At 45.0% G+C, this 22,868-nt stretch overlaps 2 protein-coding genes across 2 annotated transcripts in view; one reads left to right on the top strand and one right to left on the bottom strand.

The window, feature by feature from the left end:
- The window catches only part of T265_04804 (hypothetical protein), a gene marked incomplete at both ends in the record, with an annotated part of 53,056 nt that overhangs the window by 7,966 nt on the left and 22,222 nt on the right, over positions 1 to 22,868 (top strand). The window contains 5 exons of the mRNA XM_009169642.1: positions 1,076 to 1,199; positions 2,679 to 2,787; positions 6,679 to 6,772; positions 9,593 to 9,697; positions 14,104 to 14,221. Coding sequence (XP_009167906.1) covers positions 1,076 to 1,199; positions 2,679 to 2,787; positions 6,679 to 6,772; positions 9,593 to 9,697; positions 14,104 to 14,221 — 550 coding nt within the window. The remainder of the gene's footprint in view (positions 1 to 1,075; positions 1,200 to 2,678; positions 2,788 to 6,678; positions 6,773 to 9,592; positions 9,698 to 14,103; positions 14,222 to 22,868) is intronic.
- Positions 21,312 to 22,868, bottom strand: part of T265_04803 (hypothetical protein) — a gene marked incomplete at both ends in the record, with an annotated part of 10,072 nt that continues 8,515 nt past the window's right edge. The window contains one exon of the mRNA XM_009169641.1: positions 21,312 to 21,371. Coding sequence (XP_009167905.1) covers positions 21,312 to 21,371 — 60 coding nt within the window. The remainder of the gene's footprint in view (positions 21,372 to 22,868) is intronic.

Genomic DNA, 22,868 nt, shown 5'->3' with positions numbered 1-22,868 from the left:
AGTGAAGACGAAACTTTGAGCATAGTGCGAAACCTGAATCCAGAATAAATCCAAGCTTTACCTGGTAGAAAAGCATAAGGAAATCCAATTCAAATCTAATGTTATCTGCGTAGATATCACTGCGGCACACGTATAGGTAAAGTTGGACAGTAACACTTGGAAGATGCCTGTGTTACCACGGGCAGTTTTAAGACATCTTCTAAGTTTGCACATCGGTTTTATTCCTTCTTCTTTCTTCCTATTGAACTGACAAGTCCCACAAAATAAACTTTGGAGTATCATCCGGATTGACATGAGCAACCTGATCATGTGGCTGATAGAATCATAGATCTAGACTCCCAGAGGGACTAGCTGGAGTTGGTCACCATCTCATCTTAGACATAACCTCATCTCATCGTGACCGTCATTCGGCTATCAGTGTTTGCCAGCAGCGCTGACCTACTGTGCAAGTTCATTTTATTTTAACATTGTGTTGCTATGAACAGAACAAAACAAGGGAGAATGGGGGCCTATTTCTAGTCTACCGTAGACGTTCCGGGTTACCTTCGTCTTTAAAATCAGTCCTGACAACAAATGTCGCTCGTTTGTTGCACTTCAGTACAAAAAATAACACTTTTCTCTAGAATTTATTCAAACATATTCAATTGGAATTAGTTGCTCCCATGATCCTTTTCCAGGATCGATAAGTTTTACTTCATGGTTATCACTTGGAAAAACCCCGAGGCTACAGCTTGCCAATCAGGGTCTTCAAAAGCTAATAGCAACTATCTGACTGTTCACTGAGGGTCATATCCCCACAGATTCCGCCGCACGGTCTAGACCAAGAAAACTGTCAAAATATTCAGGCTTTTCTCCTCTTCTTTTCCACGAGGTCGTTTCCTCTTTTGTGCCTCATTTTTTGTGCTGGTTACCCCAAGCAGAATGATGGCGCAGCTGAGACTAATAATCAGAAACCTGGGGATTACAGCGATCATTTTTTTATGACCAGTCAGTAGTTATAGGTCACACATTTTTCTTCCGTTTCTCTTCCAGTTTGATAATTAATCTAGTTCGTTTCCTGTTCATTTCCGTACAGCATCTTACCTGCCTCGTCCTCGGACAGAACAGTCTGAAGAATGACCTGCCCGACGTCATCGGTCAATTGACTTGCCTAACCACTTTGGACCTGTCCAATAATCAAATCACCTCGTTACCTGAGAGTAAGCATCAATTCCTGAGGAGTTCCGACTAAACTATTGCCTTTATCGTGACGTTTCCGCGACATCTCGTCTCGTCGCACTTTTTGCAGGGCTTGTCGTAGGCGGGGAAACAGAGCAATTGCCTTCCGTACTCCACACTTGTCTAGTCTCCGTTACACTCACAGGTAGGACCACTGTACAACCGGTACAGGGTCATTGGGTCGGAACTCGTTTATTTACAGTTGTCAACAGCCAATGACCTAGAGAGCAGCTGGGCAGAAAACTATCAAGGAACAGAAGAGTTGCTGACTGTATCGGTGCATAGTTATGTTGTTGTCAACATTCAGCCGTCCTACTGCTGTTCTCAGTTCTCTCAGTTGTTCTCTCTCTCTCTCTCTCTCTCTCTCTCTCTGTGGCTCTCTCAGTTCTGTTGATCTAGTTGTCTTATTTCTGTGGAACTGGCATTCACTACAAGTCCAAGAGTATGTTTCTTCCTTGTGCTTGGCAATGTTTCCATTTCGGCTAGCGGTATGGACTTCGTTCTGCGTTTAAGCTTCTGTACGTGACCAGTCCCAAAACTGTGGCCACATGAATCATTCCTGTTCGCCCGTTCGATAGGCCGGCCCTATCGTACCGAGTTGGACTTCACTGAACTATCTCCTGAACCTCAGAATTTTCTCAGTATCTGCAGCATTCAATTGACGTCCTTAGAGAGGATGATATGGGTCGCGTGGGGCTTCGTCGGAGGAACCTGTCAATGCCAGACCACTTGTGAAATGTCTGAAGGATGGTGGCACCATGTCCTGTTCGCGTCCGAGTTAGTAACAATACTGATCAGCCACCCCTAACTGGATGGTATAGCAGTAAAAAACGAACCACGAGATCGCTGTTCCGAACCTCCTCAGAGACTCGCGAGATATGCACCACAATGTTTCCGAGCGAGGTCGAAACGGTTGTACATTGCCTCGGCTGTTTGGCATAAGTTGGCTTCACTCACAGCATAAAATCCACATCTGACACTTCAAATCACATCACTCACAGTCAATAGGTGTAGTTTTATACCACAGACTGCCAGTCATTCTCGCACTATTTTTCTATCTTACCATTCTTGACCTATGAAAGGAGTGAATTTACCACCAGACTTGCTTCGGCATCGACTATCGCTCAGTTGCCTTCTCCAGGTTTTGATCAAACCATCCGAAAGCTTTTTCTCGCATGTTGTTAGCACGCGGCACATTCGTGGGTTCTGGTTCCGGATTTTTTCTTTGTTTTTTATTCATGGTTCAAACGGCAGTCAAGCACCAGTGTTCACATCTGGTGTTGCTGTCAATGTTGATGCTTGTTTTTGTCATTCGTACGCCCAAATTTCATTTTACGATCTCCACCTCGGGCGATTCTACCACTACCCTGTGCTCGTTGTTCTCCAATCAAGGTCAGGTTCATTTCCGGATGCAATTCTATTTTGTTCATTGTTGAAGACTTCGTTTTGACCTCTTGCAGATATCGGGAACTGTACAGCGCTCAAAAGTCTTAATCTCCAACACAATCAACTTCAGCGACTTCCGAATTCTATCGGGAGCCTGAGGAACTTGTCCAAGTTATCTATAAAGTGAGTTTAACCATTGCTTTGATTCTTTTTTTATAACGGAGCTTTGTAGTCTGCCCAGACCAAGGTGAATCAATTTGTTGCTGTTGTGGTTGAACTGTTCTTCTTCAGTAGTATATTACACGTTCCGGCGACAATGTTGCCACCATGTTTTGATCGGATAATGTTTGTCGTAGTTCTCGTGCTCAAACGTTCAAATTTAACACCCAACTCATTAACCAAATTACCTAGTCAGCGATAAAAGTTCCCAATTGGCGAGTCATTGCAGGAGAAACGATAAGTGCTATGACATATTCATCTTTTTACGGCAAACTTTGTGGGACTGCGCACAAATGCCCTCATTGGCACGGTATCTAGTTTCAGACCCCTCCATCGGCTTCGTGAACTTGAGAACGCCGGGTGAACACTTTGACCACGCCGTGGCTCTAAATTCACAAGGGTCAACAACAGAAAGTCTGCAGCGACCTACGGAACGAATTGAATTCAAAATTGTTTGGTACACTACCGAAGAACCGTACATGTAAATCGAACGTACGGAACACTTCGCAACTTATTCTCTGACTGAATTCAAGCAGCTATAAGCGAAAGTAAACGATGACGAACAGTTTCGACTACTCTCATAACCTCATCATTCGGTCTGACGGAGCTTTCATGTCGAAGAAATGTTATGCAGCCGTAATCCGGAGGGATGACGGAAAACGTTCGTTCAAGAAATAATCACCAGTTATAATTGCGCTTCGTACCACTAGTTCCTCTCTTTTTTGGTGAATTCGGTGCTCATCATTGTTGGATTACACATCGGACGGAACGATTTCCCTTGTGCGTGGAAAGAATGCGCACTCTAACTCAACCCCGAACTGTGCCGCTTTCCTTGGGTTATTGTACTGTTCTTGGGCTGCAGAGTTTTATGTGTTTTAAATATTAGAAATGCGGTGTACTCGATGAAGATCTACGCTCATCGGTGCATCTTTCCTAGGAAGTGAGTTGACTGACTGCTCGGTCGAAACAGTCTAAGAATGGCACATGTCATTGTCGCCAGAACTGCAAGCAGTAGATAATAAAGGAGGCAGAACGTGAGAATCATTAGCAACGAAAGTGAGCAGGCTGTCGATCCATCTGTATGCTGTTAAAAAACGAACAAGAGAAGGGTGTCCTGGAAGGCTAAAATAATCTGATGCGAGCCAATATGAGTTTATCGCATTCAAAACTGCCTCTATCCTTTTTGCTGTGTAGGCTTCAGGTAAGTACGATATCCTACTTGATCTGTTTCCTGTTTGAAGCATGGGATGATGTGGGAAGTGACTCGGGCTAAATCCGATGCACATTCAGAAGTTCGGAGATGACCGCTTCGCCTACAATGGTGAATAACAAAGTGTTATCCGGTGACGCGGTCCAAATGATCTCACCTTTAACTGCCGACACTACATAAGGGATGGTGGAATTTCTGTTGCCAATGTCATTGTGACAATCATGGAAAGTTGAAGAGCAATTTATGCGTAAAGAAATAATTTTGTGATATTTAAGTGTTCCTCTCTGAGGGGATGACCAACTTGGGGGACTGACCAAAGTTGATCTTCTCCAAGAAATTAAGTGTGCTTCAGAAGGATGTCCGCCCCCATCCCCCAGGAGAGAATAACCGTATCGAACTGAAAATAGATAAAAACTTCGTACTTTTATAGCCTGGGGCATATGTTGCTAAAAGTGAAGATAGAAGCGAAAGACGATTTCACTAATTTTCCTTTGGTATGAACTAACAGCACTTTTTGTCAGGACGTGGAAAGGTGCTACCAGAACCAATGGTTTCCAATTGTTTTTGGACGACCAGGAAGCATATTGAAATCGATCGATTCTCGTGACCGACTTTTTGTTGTTTTGTCGCTGTACTTTTCGCCTGCGTATGTTGTCATCAAACGAATTGGGTGACATCGGTATGCTTTTATTTGGATAGCGCGCGCTCTATTGTATATGATCAGTGAGTTTACGGTGTATGCCGTTCACTTATGTGTAGGCGGGAAATAGTCGATAATCAATGAAGTCAGATCGCCCCCGCGCTCAGACTTGCCTACAGTGGTTTTCTATGCCTGAAAGTGGTTTCCCCTACGTGATGGAGACCTTACGCACAAAGTATTAAGTGTCAGTGTAGTGTTAACAAGTGGCCTTCATTAAGCTGCTGTTCAACAGACATTGTCGTCCTGTAGTGATTCGATAAAAGAGGATGGCCACCGAACCTGGAGACCTAGAATGGTGAATCAATTAGGGATTCTGTTTGTTACGTTGACGTTTTTCTGAACTACACTGTGATCCATCTCCTAGTTAACCTGGCTTACAGTTGTTCGCCCTATGTGCGAACGATCTTGAGAGATAGAAGCTCGTTCGCCCTGAGAGGAATGTCTTCACCAAGGGGACAAAATCACCTACTTTCTAAATTTGGAAACCTGCTTTTTCATCAAAGTAGTTGTTTACAACAGATTGTTTGTGTTTCCGTTCTTAGCTGAAAGCATTCTTACTTTCCCATTTGTGGAAGCCTGTTCCTGTTTGGCTGCAACACCGTCCCCTAAGTTCTTATTCAACCGGAGAGGTGGTGTGATGCCTCTATAAGCCAATGCTAGTCGGTGGGTGACCATCAGTTGTACCTGGGCTGGATCTGCCTTTTGCACTCTTGAAGATAAATAGCCCCCACTGCTTGAAACTCAACTGCGAGGTTTTCTCAGCTGACTACTCAAATTAATAGTTTAGCACATCCTATCAATACATCAGCCAACTGGTCATTTTTTATTGGTTGCCTGACCATCGTGGGGGCCTAAACTATCAATGGGCCAGATCAACTTGAGTCGAAAAGAATATAACAACAACGCGAACACCAGTTGCTTTTCCGTGTTTCCCACAGTGGCCGAAACGATTGAGCTTCTTCAGTCTACCGCGTTGTTGGATACTAAGATAGAAAACCGGGACATTAAGTATAAAACCGAGATTTGACCGTTAGTTTCCCAGGAGTATACCTGGTAGGGAGTGGCGTTGAAGATAACTGGTGGTATTTGTCGTGTACGTGCAGAGCGGAAAGAGTAATGAATGGGACAGAATGAAATGAACCTGAATTTGGATTTGGGCCTCAGTTATTGGTGTTGAACAGTCGCTGGGTACGTAGAACAACATGCGCCTTACGCTTACCCTGAAACAATGAGTGACTATGTCCATTTCCCGAGTTGGGAACGGGTTCGTTGCCCAAGTTCGACTCTCCCTTGCAGCTGATAGCTTCTGCTTGTCTCTAGTGGTTTTTGTTGTCCCAGGTGGTAATTCCAGCAAGCTCTGAAAATTTGCCCAAGATTGTGAATAAAAAAACGGCTCTTCTTTTGTCAAGGCTTGTGCTTGGGGAAAACTGAGCCTGAGAAATCGTCTTATCCGCGGGGTTTTTTGCTTCTTAGAAGGGCTACAACTGCTGTTGTTCGAAGCTTAGCAACCTTACTAATTACTGCATTGCATTTATCCATCCATCCTAACAAGTCAGCCCCGTAGCACGTGGTGCGGTTACTCTCTGGTGTTTTTGTTGTCCCAGGTGGTAATTCCAGCAAGCTCTGAAAATTTGCCCAAGATTGTGAATAAAAAAACGGCTCTTCTTTTGTCAAGGCTTGTGCTTGGGGAAAACTGAGCCTGAGAAATCGTCTAATCCGCGGGGGGTTTTGCCTCTTAGAAGGGCTACAACTACTGTTGTTCGAAGCTTAGCAACCTTACTAATTACTGCATTGCATTTATCCATCTTAACAAGTCAGCCCCGTAGCACGTGGTGCGGTTTACTCTCTGGTGATGTGTCAGTACTTAATGCTCATTTTGTTTGCTCTGGCATCAATAAACCGGCTTCTTTCCACTTGACCGTTTTACTATTATTCCCCTCCGCAGGTACAATCAATTGGTGGAAATACCACAAAGTCTGGCCAACTGCGTATTACTGGATGAGTTTAACGTTGAGAGCAATCAGCTGTCATCACTTCCCGTATGTTTTGTTCATATCGAGCTTGTTGTTTGTGAATGTACTTTGATAGTCTCCATTTGTGTTGGTAATGTCGGGATCCTCGAGTTGAATGTAGTCCAGTGAGGTGTTTTTCGCTCGCATCGAACAGTTATTTGATTCGCCTTCACGTCTTTTTGGTTGGTTCACATTAGAGTTGATACGCTGAATTCAGGACTTTTTCTCGTACTGTCCGAGGTTATGACCTAGATTTTCCTTTGCCACTGCAGTGTTTACTAATGACGAGACTCGTGGACCGCTGTCACCAAGTTTTATCTTGAAAAGCTTTTCTCGCCTGCTCTTACCAGAGTCGTTTGAAATTTCCGCGCTCTGAAACAGATTAGTTCTGATGTGCTTAATTCTGTCTCTATTTCTCTAAAGATCGGAGTAATAATAACCTCTTCAGTTGGATCTAAGATGCCTCCATCTTGGTCAGAAATTATGAGTCCGTTCCCCGATAAATATAATAGTAAATAACAAGGACGAGTGTCTACCCTGATTTCGGATATTTCTCTCAGCACTGAACTATCATTGATAAATTGGTCTTGTTCCCACTTGAACTTCATCTTCTGCTGAGCTGTTCCCACATCTGTACACTTTTATCCCGTGGGTTCTGGTTCACAAGATTATGGTGACCTTATTTTGGGAACAGTACATCAAACGATTGATTGTTCTCATTACTTAGGCCTAAAACGTTTGCGTGACTCCAGTTCGTGCATATGCAGTCCCGTGGTCGTATGGATTCGCTCATTTCTTGCTTGTTCGTCTCCTGACTTGCAGATGAATGACGTTCCGTCCTGTAGATTTTCTGTCCTTGTATGGCCCAATAACTCCAGTCATTTCGGCTCGGCTAGGAGCTCACCATATGCTGGCGACACGAAACTATCCTGAATCGATACCAACCAATCAGATACACGATTGTGAAGCCCATCTTATCATTTTTTCATCATGGTATCTAGTATCCATTCTCTGCGATCCGGTTTTTGCAATTGTGCGGTCCAAATCGGATGTGGCACCCCATTCTATCATTCATTTTACGTTACACCACAACTATGCAGCAGTGATACTCTATATTTTCTAAGATGTACGACTTCTTTCGGGGATTTTGTTTGTAAGGTCCTGTGAAGAGTCCCAATTCACTTTGAAACGTCTCCTTGGGACTGCTTCATGCCGGATGTCGAAGAAGAGCTTGAACCTTAGACACGCGAGCGTTTGCTGTAATCGACACTTGTTAAAAATCCGTATTGGGACAGTGAGCCCCGTTAATTTCACCAACCGCTTTCCAACTTCCTATCGTCGTCCCATGCCATATCGCCCAAGAGTGTGGCGCGCGGCCTCATCTGGTGCATTCATACATGCGTTTGTCACCAGCAATTAGAAGTACATCACGACCATGTGGTTCGATCAACTGTCGGTTGAGTTTAATCGAAGAGTTCGTCTTTAGTAGTCGCACCTAATGAGAAAGTGTAATAGAATGCGGTGGCGGTGAAGTTCAACGGTCCATTGTGATTTCGGAGCTTAGTGGGATGAGAACGCCATGAACTGCAAATTCCGCTCTATGAAGATCCAATTTGGGCACTCTGCTACAACCAACAGATTCCCACACTTGAAACGTTGACTCTGCGCCTTCTTAACTCCTGCACCAGTTTTGGTTGATACTCTAATCTCCAACATCTAGAGGAGTCCGGACATTCTAGCAGCCAATATAAGATGGGTCCCCGATTTTGAGATAGCCGTCTTCCATCTTGGCTGCCTGTAACCATTGGCAAACTTGCCTAAGGCTCTATAGCATAAACAGAGTTGTTTACCTGGGATATGTCATTAAGTACGTTGGAGGTTTCTGTTCGAACACCGTCCCCAGTGGCATTTGACTTTTGCTCGAGGGAGGATCGCTATTCTTCATCTACGCCAAATGGCGTGAAATGCACCAGGAACCATCAGACAGCCGTGCCGTCATCGCCTGTATAGTTCGAAGGCATTCTCATCCGGCCGATCCACCGGAGACGGTTCATGTTGCCACCTCCGTCAGTAAATAAATTTCGGCTCTTCGTCTAAGCCCAGCTAGCTAAATTTCTGTTCAGGTCGTCAATTGGGTTTGGACGGTGGCGGATTCAAACTTCGCAAACCATTAGTTTGTGCACATTGTCGTTGCCATTCTAAGGGGAGTAGTATTCAGAGAGTCTACCAGCCGTCAGTAAATCAGGTCAAAAATTCAGTTTACTAGTTAGATTGTGGTGGGTCTCTCAAATAAATTAACACAGGATCAATGTTCTTAGGTTGGGTCTGGGAAGCCAGATATTCTGAAATTACTATAAAGGATAGCAACTATTTATGCACGTAGCAACTGGTCACCAGGTAACACTGCTAACCACCCGTTCTGGCGTGATTTTTTTCAGGCACTCGATCTAAAAGGCTTCGGCAAACTTCGGTGTATCGCTGTTCCTGAGACATGAAACGCGTGCAGCTTCTACAAGACCACTAAAGAGGTTTTCCATTTTCAATGTGACATTAGGCACTCTAATTAAAGTGATTTATCCCACCAGATGAATAGGATTCATCAAAACTGCAGTCTTAGGAGCAGTAGGCTATTCTGCAACTTGACTAGGCCATTCATGAGGGAATCGTGTACATAGCTGTCCTTATATGTAACCACGTGTTTTTGTTCGTAAGAGAGAGATAGTTTAATGTTGCGAATTATGGAGTATCACTTTCGTTGCCTATCAGTCGTTTCCTCTCTGTTTTGAAGGGATCATCCATAGATAACCTCTTCACACCTGCTGAGTCTCATCTGTCCTATTTTTTCAGGATGAACTTCTTTTGAGCCTTCCGGGTCTCGTGAATATCACACTTTCACGAAATCATTTCACCGATTTCCCCACAGGCGGCCCCGGTCAATTTAAAAATTGCATCGTGAGTCTCTCTGTCCCTTCAAACAGGACCATTTCTTATGTTCCTCCTTGGTTCTTCGTTTATCTCAGTCTCCAACATAATTTTAGATGTCACGGTAGCTAACACTCTAGTCACTAGAAGAGTGTTATATCAAATATGGATTTTATTTAAAATCGATCTTTTAACGATTCCTAGGACGTCAAGTAGTTTTGGCCCCTTGCAACACCATCAGTTTGTTTAGGGTTTACCTGTCAAACCGAAATATAAATCGATCCTTTGAGTTATTCGACATGGAGGCCACATTAGTATTCTCTCCACATATATCACAGGATGAGAACCTAGGTACTTGCGTTAAAAAGGGCTCTGCATTAGGATGAAATACTTAGGCAATAAGGTGATTAACATTTCCGAACGGGGTCCAACAAATAGGCGGTGTTAATCATGTACAGTGTTGGTCTTAAAGAGTGCTCTCGCTGTGAGGCTTGGATAAACCTTTTATTTTGATAGCAAATGTCCCAACAAAAAGGAATACGAAGATGGAGAATTGCAGGCTCAAGGTTGATATTATTCCGGAGGTAACTCAGACGGCTTGAAAGCTATGAAATACCTAGCTGTATAGACAGCCTTCCCGAAATTGTCTCAGATACATTCCTGTCGCTTCTACACTCAACATAAACTCACCAGACTTGGCTCTGATCATATATCTGTCAGATTTCAAGCTTAGGCCTTATGAGCTCCCATACAATCCCTTCCGCCTCCGCAAACCAACCGACAGCAGTGATAGCAACATTAGTGGCAGCAACCACTGCCCACTATACGGCACCCAACCACGTTCCACATCCCTTGTGACACGTTCAATCAGCTACAGACGTCGCATCCTACACCATAACACAACGTAGCTACCAGACCAGAGCTCCGAAACACAACATCGCCCCCAGGTTTCGTGTGAGTTCCGAACCGTCCCGTATGCCCTGCAACAGGCTTTCTCCAGCCATGAGTGTTGCATCTCACAGCATAACCGCTAGGCCAGCCATTACAGCCTACCACATACCCCTCAAGCTCACTGTACTCCAAACTACTCTGTGCCTACAAACGGGCCTTTAGAGATGCTATTTTGAATTGGAAGTATTGGGGTGGAAGACCTGTCAGGGCTTGTTCGAGTTGCTTGTATTGTTGTTTATATAGAAATAGACTGCCTTTCTACGATATCTGTGGTCTGAATGTGACAGCTTGTTCGTCAAAGTCAAACTGAGAAAGCGGTAAAACATGCAGGCGAGCCACATGCAAACGCTCCCAGCATTTGACGGTCGATGGTTGCAAAACACTGCTCTAGTTTCGTCGGACAATCAGACCACTAATGATGCGTTAAACTAAAAGAGTTTTGAGGAAAACAACTCGAACATGATGAATGAATCGATGAGGCCTCATAGCGACTGGCCTGGTCACGTTTTTCTGGCATTTTTCATCCATGCGCCACGTAGAGATGATCTTGGAGGAATCGGTAGATTGATGTTGCAGTGACACACGAAAACAGCGGACAAACCTGGCCGCCTTGGCAAGTGCCTTCTTTGCGAATGGGGGCTCCCAAGATGAGGTATATCAGAGATCAGACACTGACGAGCCTGAACTACTGATACAGTCAACGGGTTTCGTGCAACCGACGTGTCGAATTCACTTCACAGTTGCCCTCTCACAATCTCTGAACCAACAAGGAAACGTTCGTCACCACTGTGTGCTCATCGCTTGACTTACGACTCAGCGACACCAGCTTTCGTCTCCGGTGCATAGGTTTTCGGTGAAATTTCTAGCGTTATCGGTGAATGAACCTTTGGCATCTGGAACCGATTTGCACGGTTTACAACTGGTAATGCTTATCCATCGAACGTCTAAAGCCATTGCACTTTGTGTGTGTGAGGGAGGGGTTACGTCTAACCTTGTAAGGAATAACCAATGTGGCGGTCAGGGAGGCCAGTTAGAGATTCACCTTTAGTTCTTAGATCATCATGAATAAGGGGATTTCTTGGAGAAACCTAACAGAGGGTGCATCTTTCATTGAAAGCCTTTAGTTGTATGGTGTTTTTTGCCTACTTGTCTCTCATCTTCGGTCACCTTCACTCGCCGTAAATCTCGAAGTTGTTTGGCTTGATCTCCACACTTTGCATTGCTATTTATGTAGGACTCATATATAGAGCAGGTGATCTTGTACAGGAATGGCAAACACCACGTGAGTATGCTCACCTGTGCTTCTACCAGCACTGGTATTTCACTGACAGTCGCGTAAAAATAGCCGATTATTCACCTCGGTATCAGCAGTCGTCTACTCTGTCGGTGTTCGATAACATTTTCACAGTCGCTTTCAAACTGTTTTGTCCAGAACTTATGACTGATCTCAGGGATGGTCCGCCCTATTACAGCTCAGTACCATCATCACTCAACGGCATGCCATATTCGCATGTTTTATCCTAATGTTTGTGGCTTCTCTGTCATAAGTATCAGTATCCTCCTGTATTTCGATCGGATATTTTTCAGATAGGCGATTACAGGGAAAGGGACCCCATCTAGGTAGTGCTCTGTTTTGTGTGGGCTGTAACTGACCATTCGTGGACACTCTTGACGTTGGCATAGATTCCCGTTTTAATTTCACTGCCTTCACTGGTTGAGGGTAGCGGTAATCACAGAATAACCTGTACTGCACACCGACACTCCCACTTTGTCTGGATCCCAACCCGGAAGAAGGGGTTCTCACTGTATTTGGGCTGTGTGAATTTGGTCACGTTTTTTTATTGTACTGGCTTAACTTGTATTCACAGGCCTCTGCGCTGCTGATAAGTTTCGTAATCGCCCGACTGGAAGTAGTCACCCTAGGTGTGAGTGCACTAAATTATACATCACGCTGTCGAAAATGATAAGCTCATATAGGTGGTAAGTTCACCACATCTCTGAGTAGCTACCTTCTTCAGCTGACAGTGGCCCTTCTAACTTGTCCGCCGTGGGAAGCGTGGATTATCCCAAATGGTAGCAGGAAGGATGTGTAGTGCTTTCCGGCTTTCCGGCACAAATTGATCTATGTTTGTCTCTACAGCGGTGCTTACAATATATAGGTAGTATATCTGGAAAAAGGATGAGCCGCTTCAGGAATCATTTTTTTCCTACATTCCTACATTCGAGTCAACACCAAGTCGTCTTAAATACGAGTTGTCGAAACGCTGCAACATCAATCCGAGGCATTTGGATGGCCGAAAAATGCTGTGGAAAATGTGAGCACGTCTGGTTGAGTGTACTGATGCAATCGGCATTCAAACTGTGGCAGCATATCAAAACCTTGTCGAAAAGCCTCGGGACTACCGTCTGTCATGCACACGGCAGCTTTGACGAACCCATGCGTTTTATACCAGCAGCAGTAGTGGAAGCAATTCAGGCATGTGAAATGGATCCACCGAATAGCATTTTTCGGTTGACTTTTCTTTTCGTCCAGTTGTCGTGGGATAACCTGAGTTTGTCGCTTGTCGCTGAGCCCAAAAACCTATGTCGTCAAACTTTCCGTGACACTTGCTCAAATGCTTTAGTTTGTGATATCATATGTGGTGCAGATGTCCTAAATTGTTCGGTCAACCGTAAGTTTCAGCAAACTACTTTCGCTCTGTCATTTTCTGGGTTCCCGTTATGTTGGGCTGTACTAGTCCATTTCTCGCAGGACTAAACAGTCGAAACAAACTGACAGAGCTGGATATTTAGAACAGAGTATTAACATGGAAAGTTCAGTAACGTGCTTGTGTATCGTTCGGAATTTCAGGCTCAGCTTTTTCTTTCGACACTCTCCTCTAAACGTTCTTTATCTACAGCTCCGAAAGGTATGCAATAGGCCTCCGAGGGGAGAAAATCCTAAGGAAAGTAACTTTTTGACCGCCGTTTGGGATTAATCTCTTTTGTTGTATTCCATTCCAAACTATGGCTGATAGTGTACGGTCTTTTGGTCTCTCTTGACCTTTCTTCGTGGATTAATTGGTATACAAAGAGCAATGTGTGTTTAGAAAGCTACGGTTTACTGATGCTAAATAGTTACACTGCAAGCTCTCCCGGGTCATCCCTCAAAACATCAAAGAGAACTGTCTGAAATAGGACTATCCTGATAACCCTTAGTACAGTCCAATTCTTAAGATTTACTCATCTAACCAAGGCTTTCTTTCACATTTGCACCACTTTACAATGACTTTCGCTGTTGCATTGTTGAGGTGTACTGGATAAAGTCAAGGTGCAGCCATAGGAATACAACCCCCCAAGTAGATTGGTCGGTTGGCTGCAAAAAGTACGTAACGAATAGTGTGACCCAGCTGATTAGCAAGGAGTCGGAAGTCTACCTTCTTCCTCCATTCTGTAGTTCCTTTGCTTAATGCTTTTCTTCTCTGCTTTCCCTCCATCTGCACTAGTCCTTAAATGTCGACTACAATCAAATCACAACCATTCCACAGTCCATCTTTTCCGAAGCCACTCGCTTGAACCGGTTGAACTTGTGTGACAACAACATCACTTGTCTCGTGCCGAGTGGTAAGTGATTTCTTACGCATTTCGTGTTTCATCACTTTGTTGTCCAAATCTATTGTTGTGTTTTGAGAAGGTGCAGCGCTGTTCCTGATCGATCAATCGGCCAACGAACCAGTCCATGGTTCGAGCGAGCGGGTGGGTGGACAACGCCTACAACGGCATACTTTGGTCACGCGTCGCAGTCGCGTGACCAATTGGTTTCTGGGTCGCCAACACACACTCCACCCACCCACTTGTTCCAGTCTGCCCGATTTTGTGTACTCGTTATTAGGCTATACTTCTGGTCGGTTGCACAGGCAGAAAGTTTGTCGCTTGAACTGCACGATATGCTGGTCGCCAGCATAGTTGTGCGTGACAGTTATTTTGGTCAAGTGGCACGAACTGGTGTTCCGTTGTCAGTACAACATCAGACATTCGTGGATAATGGAACTGTGCTTCCGTGTCTGTGTGTAAGCGCCTACCTCCATGTTCCAACCATGTAGGTAAGTGGTTGCGTGTCTAGTGAGTACAAATGTAAACGGACCGTGAAGAAGCAGAATGGTAACCAGGCCTCTTACTCTGGTTAACCAGAGTTGACATTGAACGTGAAAGATATAAACCTATGGTTAGCGAGTTCTGTCACGCCAACCGAAGAACAGGACAGCCTCTCTCCAGCCTATTCAGTTGAAGGATACCATAAACGAGAGATTCATTTGAGCTCCTCGTAAACACCAATGCAATTTGCAAGTAAGCGTATTTCATCCGTTGCATTATACAGTTTGGTGTTCTAGCAGAACATAAGGTTGATGAAACCTCGAGGACCACGCCCACCTGATGAGCCCCAAGGAGGATGAAACGGGTAGTGAACTGACGTAGAGTTTTCAGAAACGCTAGCAGTAGCATGTTCTGTCAAGAAAGTACGTAAACGGATGGTTCTGTTTTGAAGGGCTTCAATGTAACTCGTTGAAATGACATCTCATCTTTTTTATTATCACATGGACTGCGGAACACTTTCCACCAAATTTATTATTCGTCATTTATTCCAATCAGTGCGAACGCTATCAAAGCGGTTTTGAACAAGAATGCAAGAAATACAGGTTAGCAGCTACTGCAGGACCACTTTCACTGGTTTCGAACTGGTATAAAGCTGAAGACGGGCCATGCTGTTTAAGTTGTACATGGGTCATAAACAGTTTTTAAGTATATTGCCATGGTTAGATATCCAGTTTAGGTAACAAAGTATAAAATAGTTTGCTTTCGTCAACCTACCCCCGCTACAGCCACCCTGAAGTGAAAGGCTCTGACCTGTTTTTAATGTTGCCCAACACACGCCGTGCCGTTTCCGCGTTTCTGTGGAACAGATATCGGCAGGATCGACTTCAACTGTCTCGTATTCTCTTCTGACGGCATAGTAATCTTATGGCAAATCAGCTTCAAAGAACACCAACGTATAAGTCTTCCCTCTCTAAAGGGTGAATAATAAAGGCTGTGTCGTCCTGTGCATCGTATGGACTTCACTTTTCTGAGGCTGTTTTGATCAGTATCTCTCTGATCGGATCTGGATTGGCGTTTGAACGATTGCTCAAACGGTCATGCGTAAGGGACATACAAAGTTGTTTTTTCTAGACTGAACGTTCGGTCGCCACTCATGATTCAAGAAGATTATAGCTAACGTTCAGAATGTTGCAAAAATAAACCCTGGGCTAAGTGTACGCAGCGGACTTTAGCGATGGCTGACATTCGAAGCAGCTGAGGCTCATGTTGAAACGGAGAGTTTGACCAAAGCATGGTAACAAACCTCGTAAGAAAGTAATATTTGAGACCCATTCATCCATTCATAGATTTCCTAATTTCCCCCCATGTATTGTTAACATTTTTTATTCCGCCAAGCTCCACTTCCTCCAGTATCAAAAATCAATCGTTCAGCTGTCGCACCCTTTCGGTGCCTAACTGTCATGCCACCCAAAGGTTGCACGAGGGCTGGGATACTGCCAGGTTGCCCAAGCCTAGACAGAGGAAGTCGAGGGTCAGAGATCGGGTTTGAACGACGGACCTTCCGGTCAGTAAATTCGCGCTCTAACTACTTGGGCCATCTCGCCCCCAGAATGGGTGATTGCATGCTCCATAGACAGCTCTTCGTGCATCTGAAACCTAATAGCTCCCACTTGATTTGCAATGTCCCTTACTGACGAACCATCATTCGAATGGCTTGTCATCCGAACAGGACAGATCTCTTCCTTATTTTACTCCTCATAGCACTGTTGTTTTGTGACTTGTTAAGTTTTTTCTCCCCGTTTCTCGCTACCTCAACAGATGATGACTTATCGACTTGTTTTGGTGCGCTGTAGATAGTTAAATAAACATGCCTTTAAAACTGCGGGCATGTGTTTTAAGCCCGTAGTATCAAGCAGACATCTCCGTTTACACAGCCAATTTTAGAGAGACCTCGGGAACAAAATTCTGGCGTGATGCCCGTGCGGGAAAACAAACACCGATGTCCCATTTCGATTTTGCTGACGACTGGTTACTGAAATAAACCTGACGATACCCTGACAAAGCGTATCGATTCCGCACGTGATTTGTGTTTACCCGGTAGTCCGTCCTCATGATTGGTTGTCCAACTACAGCGAGGATACTACGTAAAAAGAACCTTTAATTCAGCAATGTGGTGTCTCTTTGAGAACATTTTTCCAGCCCCATAGAATTGGTTTTAACGTCCCCCGAAAGTTCAGCGAGACGTACCTAACACCTAGACAATGGTACAATTAATGAATGTTCCTCAGTTAAAGGTATCTCCCGTTAACGAGTTCTATTCTATTTAATACTCATTTCTTCATTTCCGTGTCAAAGGTGACTGCATGTTTTCGCACTTGATGCGCAGCCTCTATGCCTCCAGCGCTGCCGATGATTCGCAGATACGTGTTCACTTCCCTTGTTAGCTAATACTGGTTGCCAGGATCCATCTTTACACGTTCGCGTGCAAGTTGAAAAAATCATATGCTCACGGACGTTCTGGTGCCCACCTATTGTCCGTCTTCGGTCCGCTCATCCCACCATTAGAGAACTTGCCGGGCTAATCCGTTCATCGGTGTTTGTCGCTCTTATTGTCTGGATTACAACTTAAGCCTTCTAACAACTTTCAGGACAAGCAGCCAGCTCGGTCGCAACAGAATAAATCATTCGCCGCAGTGATAGAATACTGTCGTATTAAATATCAGGACTCCATAGATGATGGGTTTTCACTGGGATGCTGTTTTACTTTCAGATTTGTAGCCCTAAGATAGGCCACCAGTTTTGTCGATACGTATACACAAGGTCTGTCCGGGTGGGTGAACCGATCTAAATTTCTAAACGATTGCGCTGCTTTCTATCAGAATGCTACTTTCATTGTCCTGGTATGAACTATTTGAGGGCCATCAGTGTTCGAAAATACCACCAACTGCTTCACGATTTCACCATCAACCTGATGCTCTTGTGCGACCTCTGCCTCTCAAATTATCCTGTCTAGGCTTGCGCAACCTGGCAGTATCTCAGCCCTCATGCTTTCTTTGGGTGGCATGGCAATTAAGCACCGAACGGGTGCTACAACTGAACGATTGAACGATTCATGTTTCGACTGTGTTACAAGATACCCGAATCGCGTGCGTCGGACGCAGCTCCGCATCTAAATGGTTGTGCCTACAAGTAGGTTGAAAGTACGATTCAACCACGAAGTCTGAGGTGACTGCTGCATAGCTTGAATTGGTCCTGAGCAGAACTATTTGGACTCTGCAGGAGGACGGCAACTGAGGTGGAGTAAATACCGGGAGCAAAATTGTGTCGGATAAATAAACTGATACCGATCCATAGGGAAAGAATTTCAAGTCACAAAATTTTCAGTGTGCGTCCCCGCCTTAGGACAACCGACGATCGGGTGATTCGGTCCAATCAGAATTCGTAACGGCTTTTCGTGGGCAACAGCATGTTCAATAATGCCGTTCGTAGCCGTGGAGAAAGTAGACGTACACATCATCATCAGCTGTAAAAACCACGTACTTGCTTTATTGTGGTTTTAGGTGCCATGGTTTTGGACAGTATCTCAGGACGGCATCGCATTGGAGGCGGTGGCTGATATAATTGATGCGTAGATACAGGGTTGTCAGTGGACATTTTAGTGGGGGGATTGCGAGGGATGTTCCGGTCCGGTGTTCCCACCGGACTTGGGCAATGCTCTGAGGACATCGACGGTCAAAAACTGAAAGTATTTTGATGTCCTCAGCGTGCAGTGGCCAGATTTCTGATCTGTATAGCAACATCTGTATAGCAGCACTGTAAACTCGACACTTGACGGATAGGCTGATGTCATCTCCACGCTATAAGCGATGCAGGTTCACGGAAGCCGCTCTGACCTTTTCGATCCGGATGGGAATATCATTTTTCGCCGGACCACCGGGACCGATGCAGCTGCACAAGTAAACGAAATCGTCTACTAACTCAATAAGCTCATCCACAAGCTCGAGGTTAGGGTTTGAGCCCACCCAGTCTTGCAGTAGCACTTTACAGGTGTGAAGCGCTTTGATCTCACATGCATTAGAGGCTCATAGTGAGTCTTCCGTAATCGTATCAATGACGAATTTGAAGAGGCACCACTTAACGCAGTGAACTCTAACAAGAGTTTTCCGTAGACCTTCACACGTCAGCGGGAGTTGGCGTGCATCGCCTTGAGAATTTATGGGGGACACCTTTGCTCCACAGACACCGCCATAGTGTCTGACGGTTCACACAGTCAAAGGCAACTTCCAGATCAACCATTGTTGGTTGCTGGAAACAGTGTCGCTGTTTCAGAATTTGTCAGAGAATGAAAATGTGATCGATGCACCCTCTTGCGGGACGGAGCCTAGTTTGTTTTTCACGGATCTGTCTCCCCCTGTTTTCAGTCAGCCTTCGAAGGATAATAGTAGAGAGTACCTTCGATGCAACAGCTACCAGGCTGATGGTTCGGTAGTTTTGATACAGCGTCCGCATACCTTTTTGAAGATAGGAATAACTGTCAACATACCCCATTCTGCAAGCACTTTTTTCGTTCTATATCGCACCAATAAGCTGTGTTAGGTGAATCACCAGAGATTCTCCGCCCACTTTGAACAAAGCTGGATACAAACCGTCTAGTTCTGGTGCCCTTTCACACCCCAGTACTGATACTTGGTACTTTATTTCTTTTTCCAATGGGCGATTAAAGTTCACATTTCATTCGCATGTATGCACCCTCTCCAGAGGCTGTGTTGCAGGCCAGCTAAACTATTATTCGAAGTGTTCGGCCCATCATTCCAGTCAACGTTTTTGCGAATGAATTAATAAGCCATCTTTTTCACTTATCGTTTCGCTAGAGCCAGTCGATCGTATCAGTTGATATAGGGCACTGCTGTTTCCAGTAACAAAAGCTTTCTCCATCTCCCGAGCTTTCGATGTCCACCAGAGCTCTCGGTCTTTCCTTAGGCTCTTCAGTACTTGGCGTTTGAGGGATTTGCGTGTGCCGTTGTACTTGTTGCCTACTGGTACGGCTTTCCTGGCATCAATCATGGATAGCGACCTCGACGACATCCAGTGGTCTTATGGTCCAATTGGAGAAGTCAAACAGATAGCACTGAACGCCGCTAACGTATCTCCTTTCACATTTTGCTACGCTTCATCCACATGCTCACCGCCAGCGCAGTATTGGCTCACTGTGGAGAGCTGGCTCAGATCGGTACCACTGAGCTATGGTCGTTCTTCCAAGTTAGTGGATTGGCATGCTTCTTGTTAATTTACGAAGGCCCGAAGGGAGGTGAACTCTCAGGTGTGTACGCACCGTGACGTGATCGAAATCAAGTGGTGGGCCTCAGAAGGAAGGGCATTCTTGAATTGCGGTTCTCCACCACTGGCTGATGGCCACGTGGTCCAACTGGGTCCACGGTTGACTTGCAGTTGGTAGACGCCAGGTTACGCGATGTTGAGTGTTCGTACTTGCCAGAAACAGCTCATGGTCGGCATACAACTGAAGGAGTCGATCTCCGTTGTCTATGCGGCGAGCATCGACTCCGAATCGACTGCCCAAATGTGATTTCAAGGAGCTCAAGGATCATTCAAATCACCTGCAAGGATCACAATGTCAGTGCATTTTGTTCGACTAATGGGCCCGGATAGCTCTCGCTAGAAAGTATTCTTCTCAGCTTCAGAACTGCAGTCCGTTGGGGCATAAGCCAACACCACAAACAGGTACCGTTTCTTATGTTGGGGGGCATTGATTGAGCTAGATAAGCTGGCGCCACGAATAATCGCTTCTGGATCAGCGAACACACGGAGGGAGAAATGTGAAAGAACTGAGTCTCGTATGCGTGTTTCGGACACGCATAAATGTCCATAAATACGGACATGTCGGTTGCCTGGGAGAAACGCCCTACTGCCTTTACACTTCTATCGCAGAGGACAGTACGACTTTACCTCCAGACCACCTCACAGCACGATTACTCGCAGTAAGAGGTCTCAGGGCTCTTGGTCTGACTGGTCTCGTTTGGCCTCCCTGGCCTGGTTGCACCTTGTGGGACAACGTTTTAGCGGGTGTAACCCGCGGGGTCATTGCATCACTCAAGCCCGAACATCATGTCAAGATGGCAGCTTTAGGTCGGAGTAGATGTGCACCCTCAGCATTTGTTGAATCAGTGGCATTTTCAGGGGAAATCATCCGCGGATTTCAAATGCAGTCAACTGGTTGGCCTGATATTCACTTAACTATGCCGTTCACGCTAAGTTTATTTGCAACTGAGTGTATTTCACCAATTGCATGCTATTCTCTGTTCAGGTGGAGCATAAAGTTGATGAGAATTCCGGAACTACGCCTATCTGATGAGCCTCAGACAGAATACAACTGAAAGCGACCTATCCAGAAGTTTTCAGCAAACTGACGGGCACCGTGTTCCGTTAGGAAACTCAATCTGAGTTCATGTTGGCTGGTTTCGGAACCTGCTTTTTCTCGTTCAGTCAAAGAAACGTAGCACTCGTTTGTTTGATTTCGAGATAGCTCGCCAGTTAAGGCGCAAATTTACTGACCAGAATCTCCATTATTCAAATCCAGTCTTTGCATATCGACCGCTCCTGTCTAGGCTTGGGAAAGCTGAGAGTATCCCAACTCTCGTGTTTCTTTCGGGTGGTATGGTAGCTATGCACCAAAAGGTTGTTACAGCTGAACGATTATTATTTTATTTACTTGTTTGTGCTTCACTTCAAGTACCTCTTGGTCCTCTTTACTATTCATGTTAGTATTTTGTATAACTTTGGATATAAAAATAACTCATTAAATTGATGTTTTTCATCATAGATTGGGAGGTTTTCTTTGCCATTCTAACGTTAGAATTCCCGGTCTGATACTGACCTGCAGTTCGCGGAAAAATGGCTGAACAGGATATCTAAGTGTTCCCAATCTAGGAACAGTAACTTTTCCTGTCCAGTATGTCTAACCTACACTATACAGTTGAAATACCCTCAAAAGGTTCATTGCATTTCGGCAACCGATAACTTTTTCTTCTTTTCCTAAGTCATCTCATTAGGTGACCGGGCGACCCGAACCATCGAGGTTGAATTTCCTCTCCTCTCTGAATATCACACTTTCCCATTCATTTTCTATAAGGTGTGATCTTCCACCCACTTGACTCTACAGGGAAATCTTTCTCAATTTTAAATGATTTTTTGTTCTAGCCCTTGAGAATAGTGTGCTGCGAAATCTAACCACTTGAACGCAGTCAGATGTATATTTCTCTTTCTTCACGATATTCGATAAGGATCTGATGAGCACCAAGCCAGTGAGACTTAGAGACAGAATGTGGTTAGGTTTGATCGGAATACACCAAGTTGATGTAGCGGGATCGGTCGCATTTCGCTGTCGTTAACGGTTTTCACTGTTTACCGTAGCCCCACACCGCCACTGACCACATTTGCGTGCATGACGAATATGAATTTGAAGTTTCACTGCTACGCACAGGGTTCATAGAAACCCTGGACAGCCCACTACCGGTTTCACCCTTTGCAAAACTCGTCAAATAAGTCTAGTCCCCGAAACTCCGTCAACTCATTTCCCTATTGAACACCAGATTGTACGTATGTTGCAATAAACACTCGTTTGCAACGGGTGTTGACGGGGGATTCAGCTGAAATTCACGCAGAGAATATCATAAACAAGAGAGCTTTCTTGGAAGCACACACTTTAGAGTCAGCTCTGAACTCGATCTTTTTCGCTCCAAGTCTGGTCATACGGTCAAGATGACGGCTTTTTCTTGACGTTCGCTGGCCATAGTTGGTTTGCGCGACGACGTCCGACAATTAACTGTGTCAGACTACTTTTACCCTGACGTCTGCCTTACCATAACTGATCCACTTTTATTGCATTTGATCCTGCATACGATCTGGCCAGATTAGTCATTGAAAACGCGCGCTTACCTAGCGCTTCTCCTTCCGCCAGATGACACGCCAGAGCAGTGACGCGATTGAATGCGAATGCACGCGCCACGACCGTCACGAAGAGACTGGACCTTACCGTGGTGTGACGGTTTTCGCACCTCAGCTATCCATTGAGCTATACTGGAGAGTGTCCCGCGACACTCACAGAGTCTCTCACACCAGGTTGGTCAATGGTTAGAGGTCTGACGAACACAGTCTCCTG

Source organism: Opisthorchis viverrini, assembly GCF_000715545.1.
Source record: "Opisthorchis viverrini unplaced genomic scaffold opera_v5_83, whole genome shotgun sequence".
Lineage (NCBI taxonomy): Eukaryota > Metazoa > Platyhelminthes > Trematoda > Opisthorchiida > Opisthorchiidae > Opisthorchis > Opisthorchis viverrini.
Note: the sequence above shows the minus strand (reverse complement) of the source record. Positions and strands in the feature narration are given on the sequence as shown.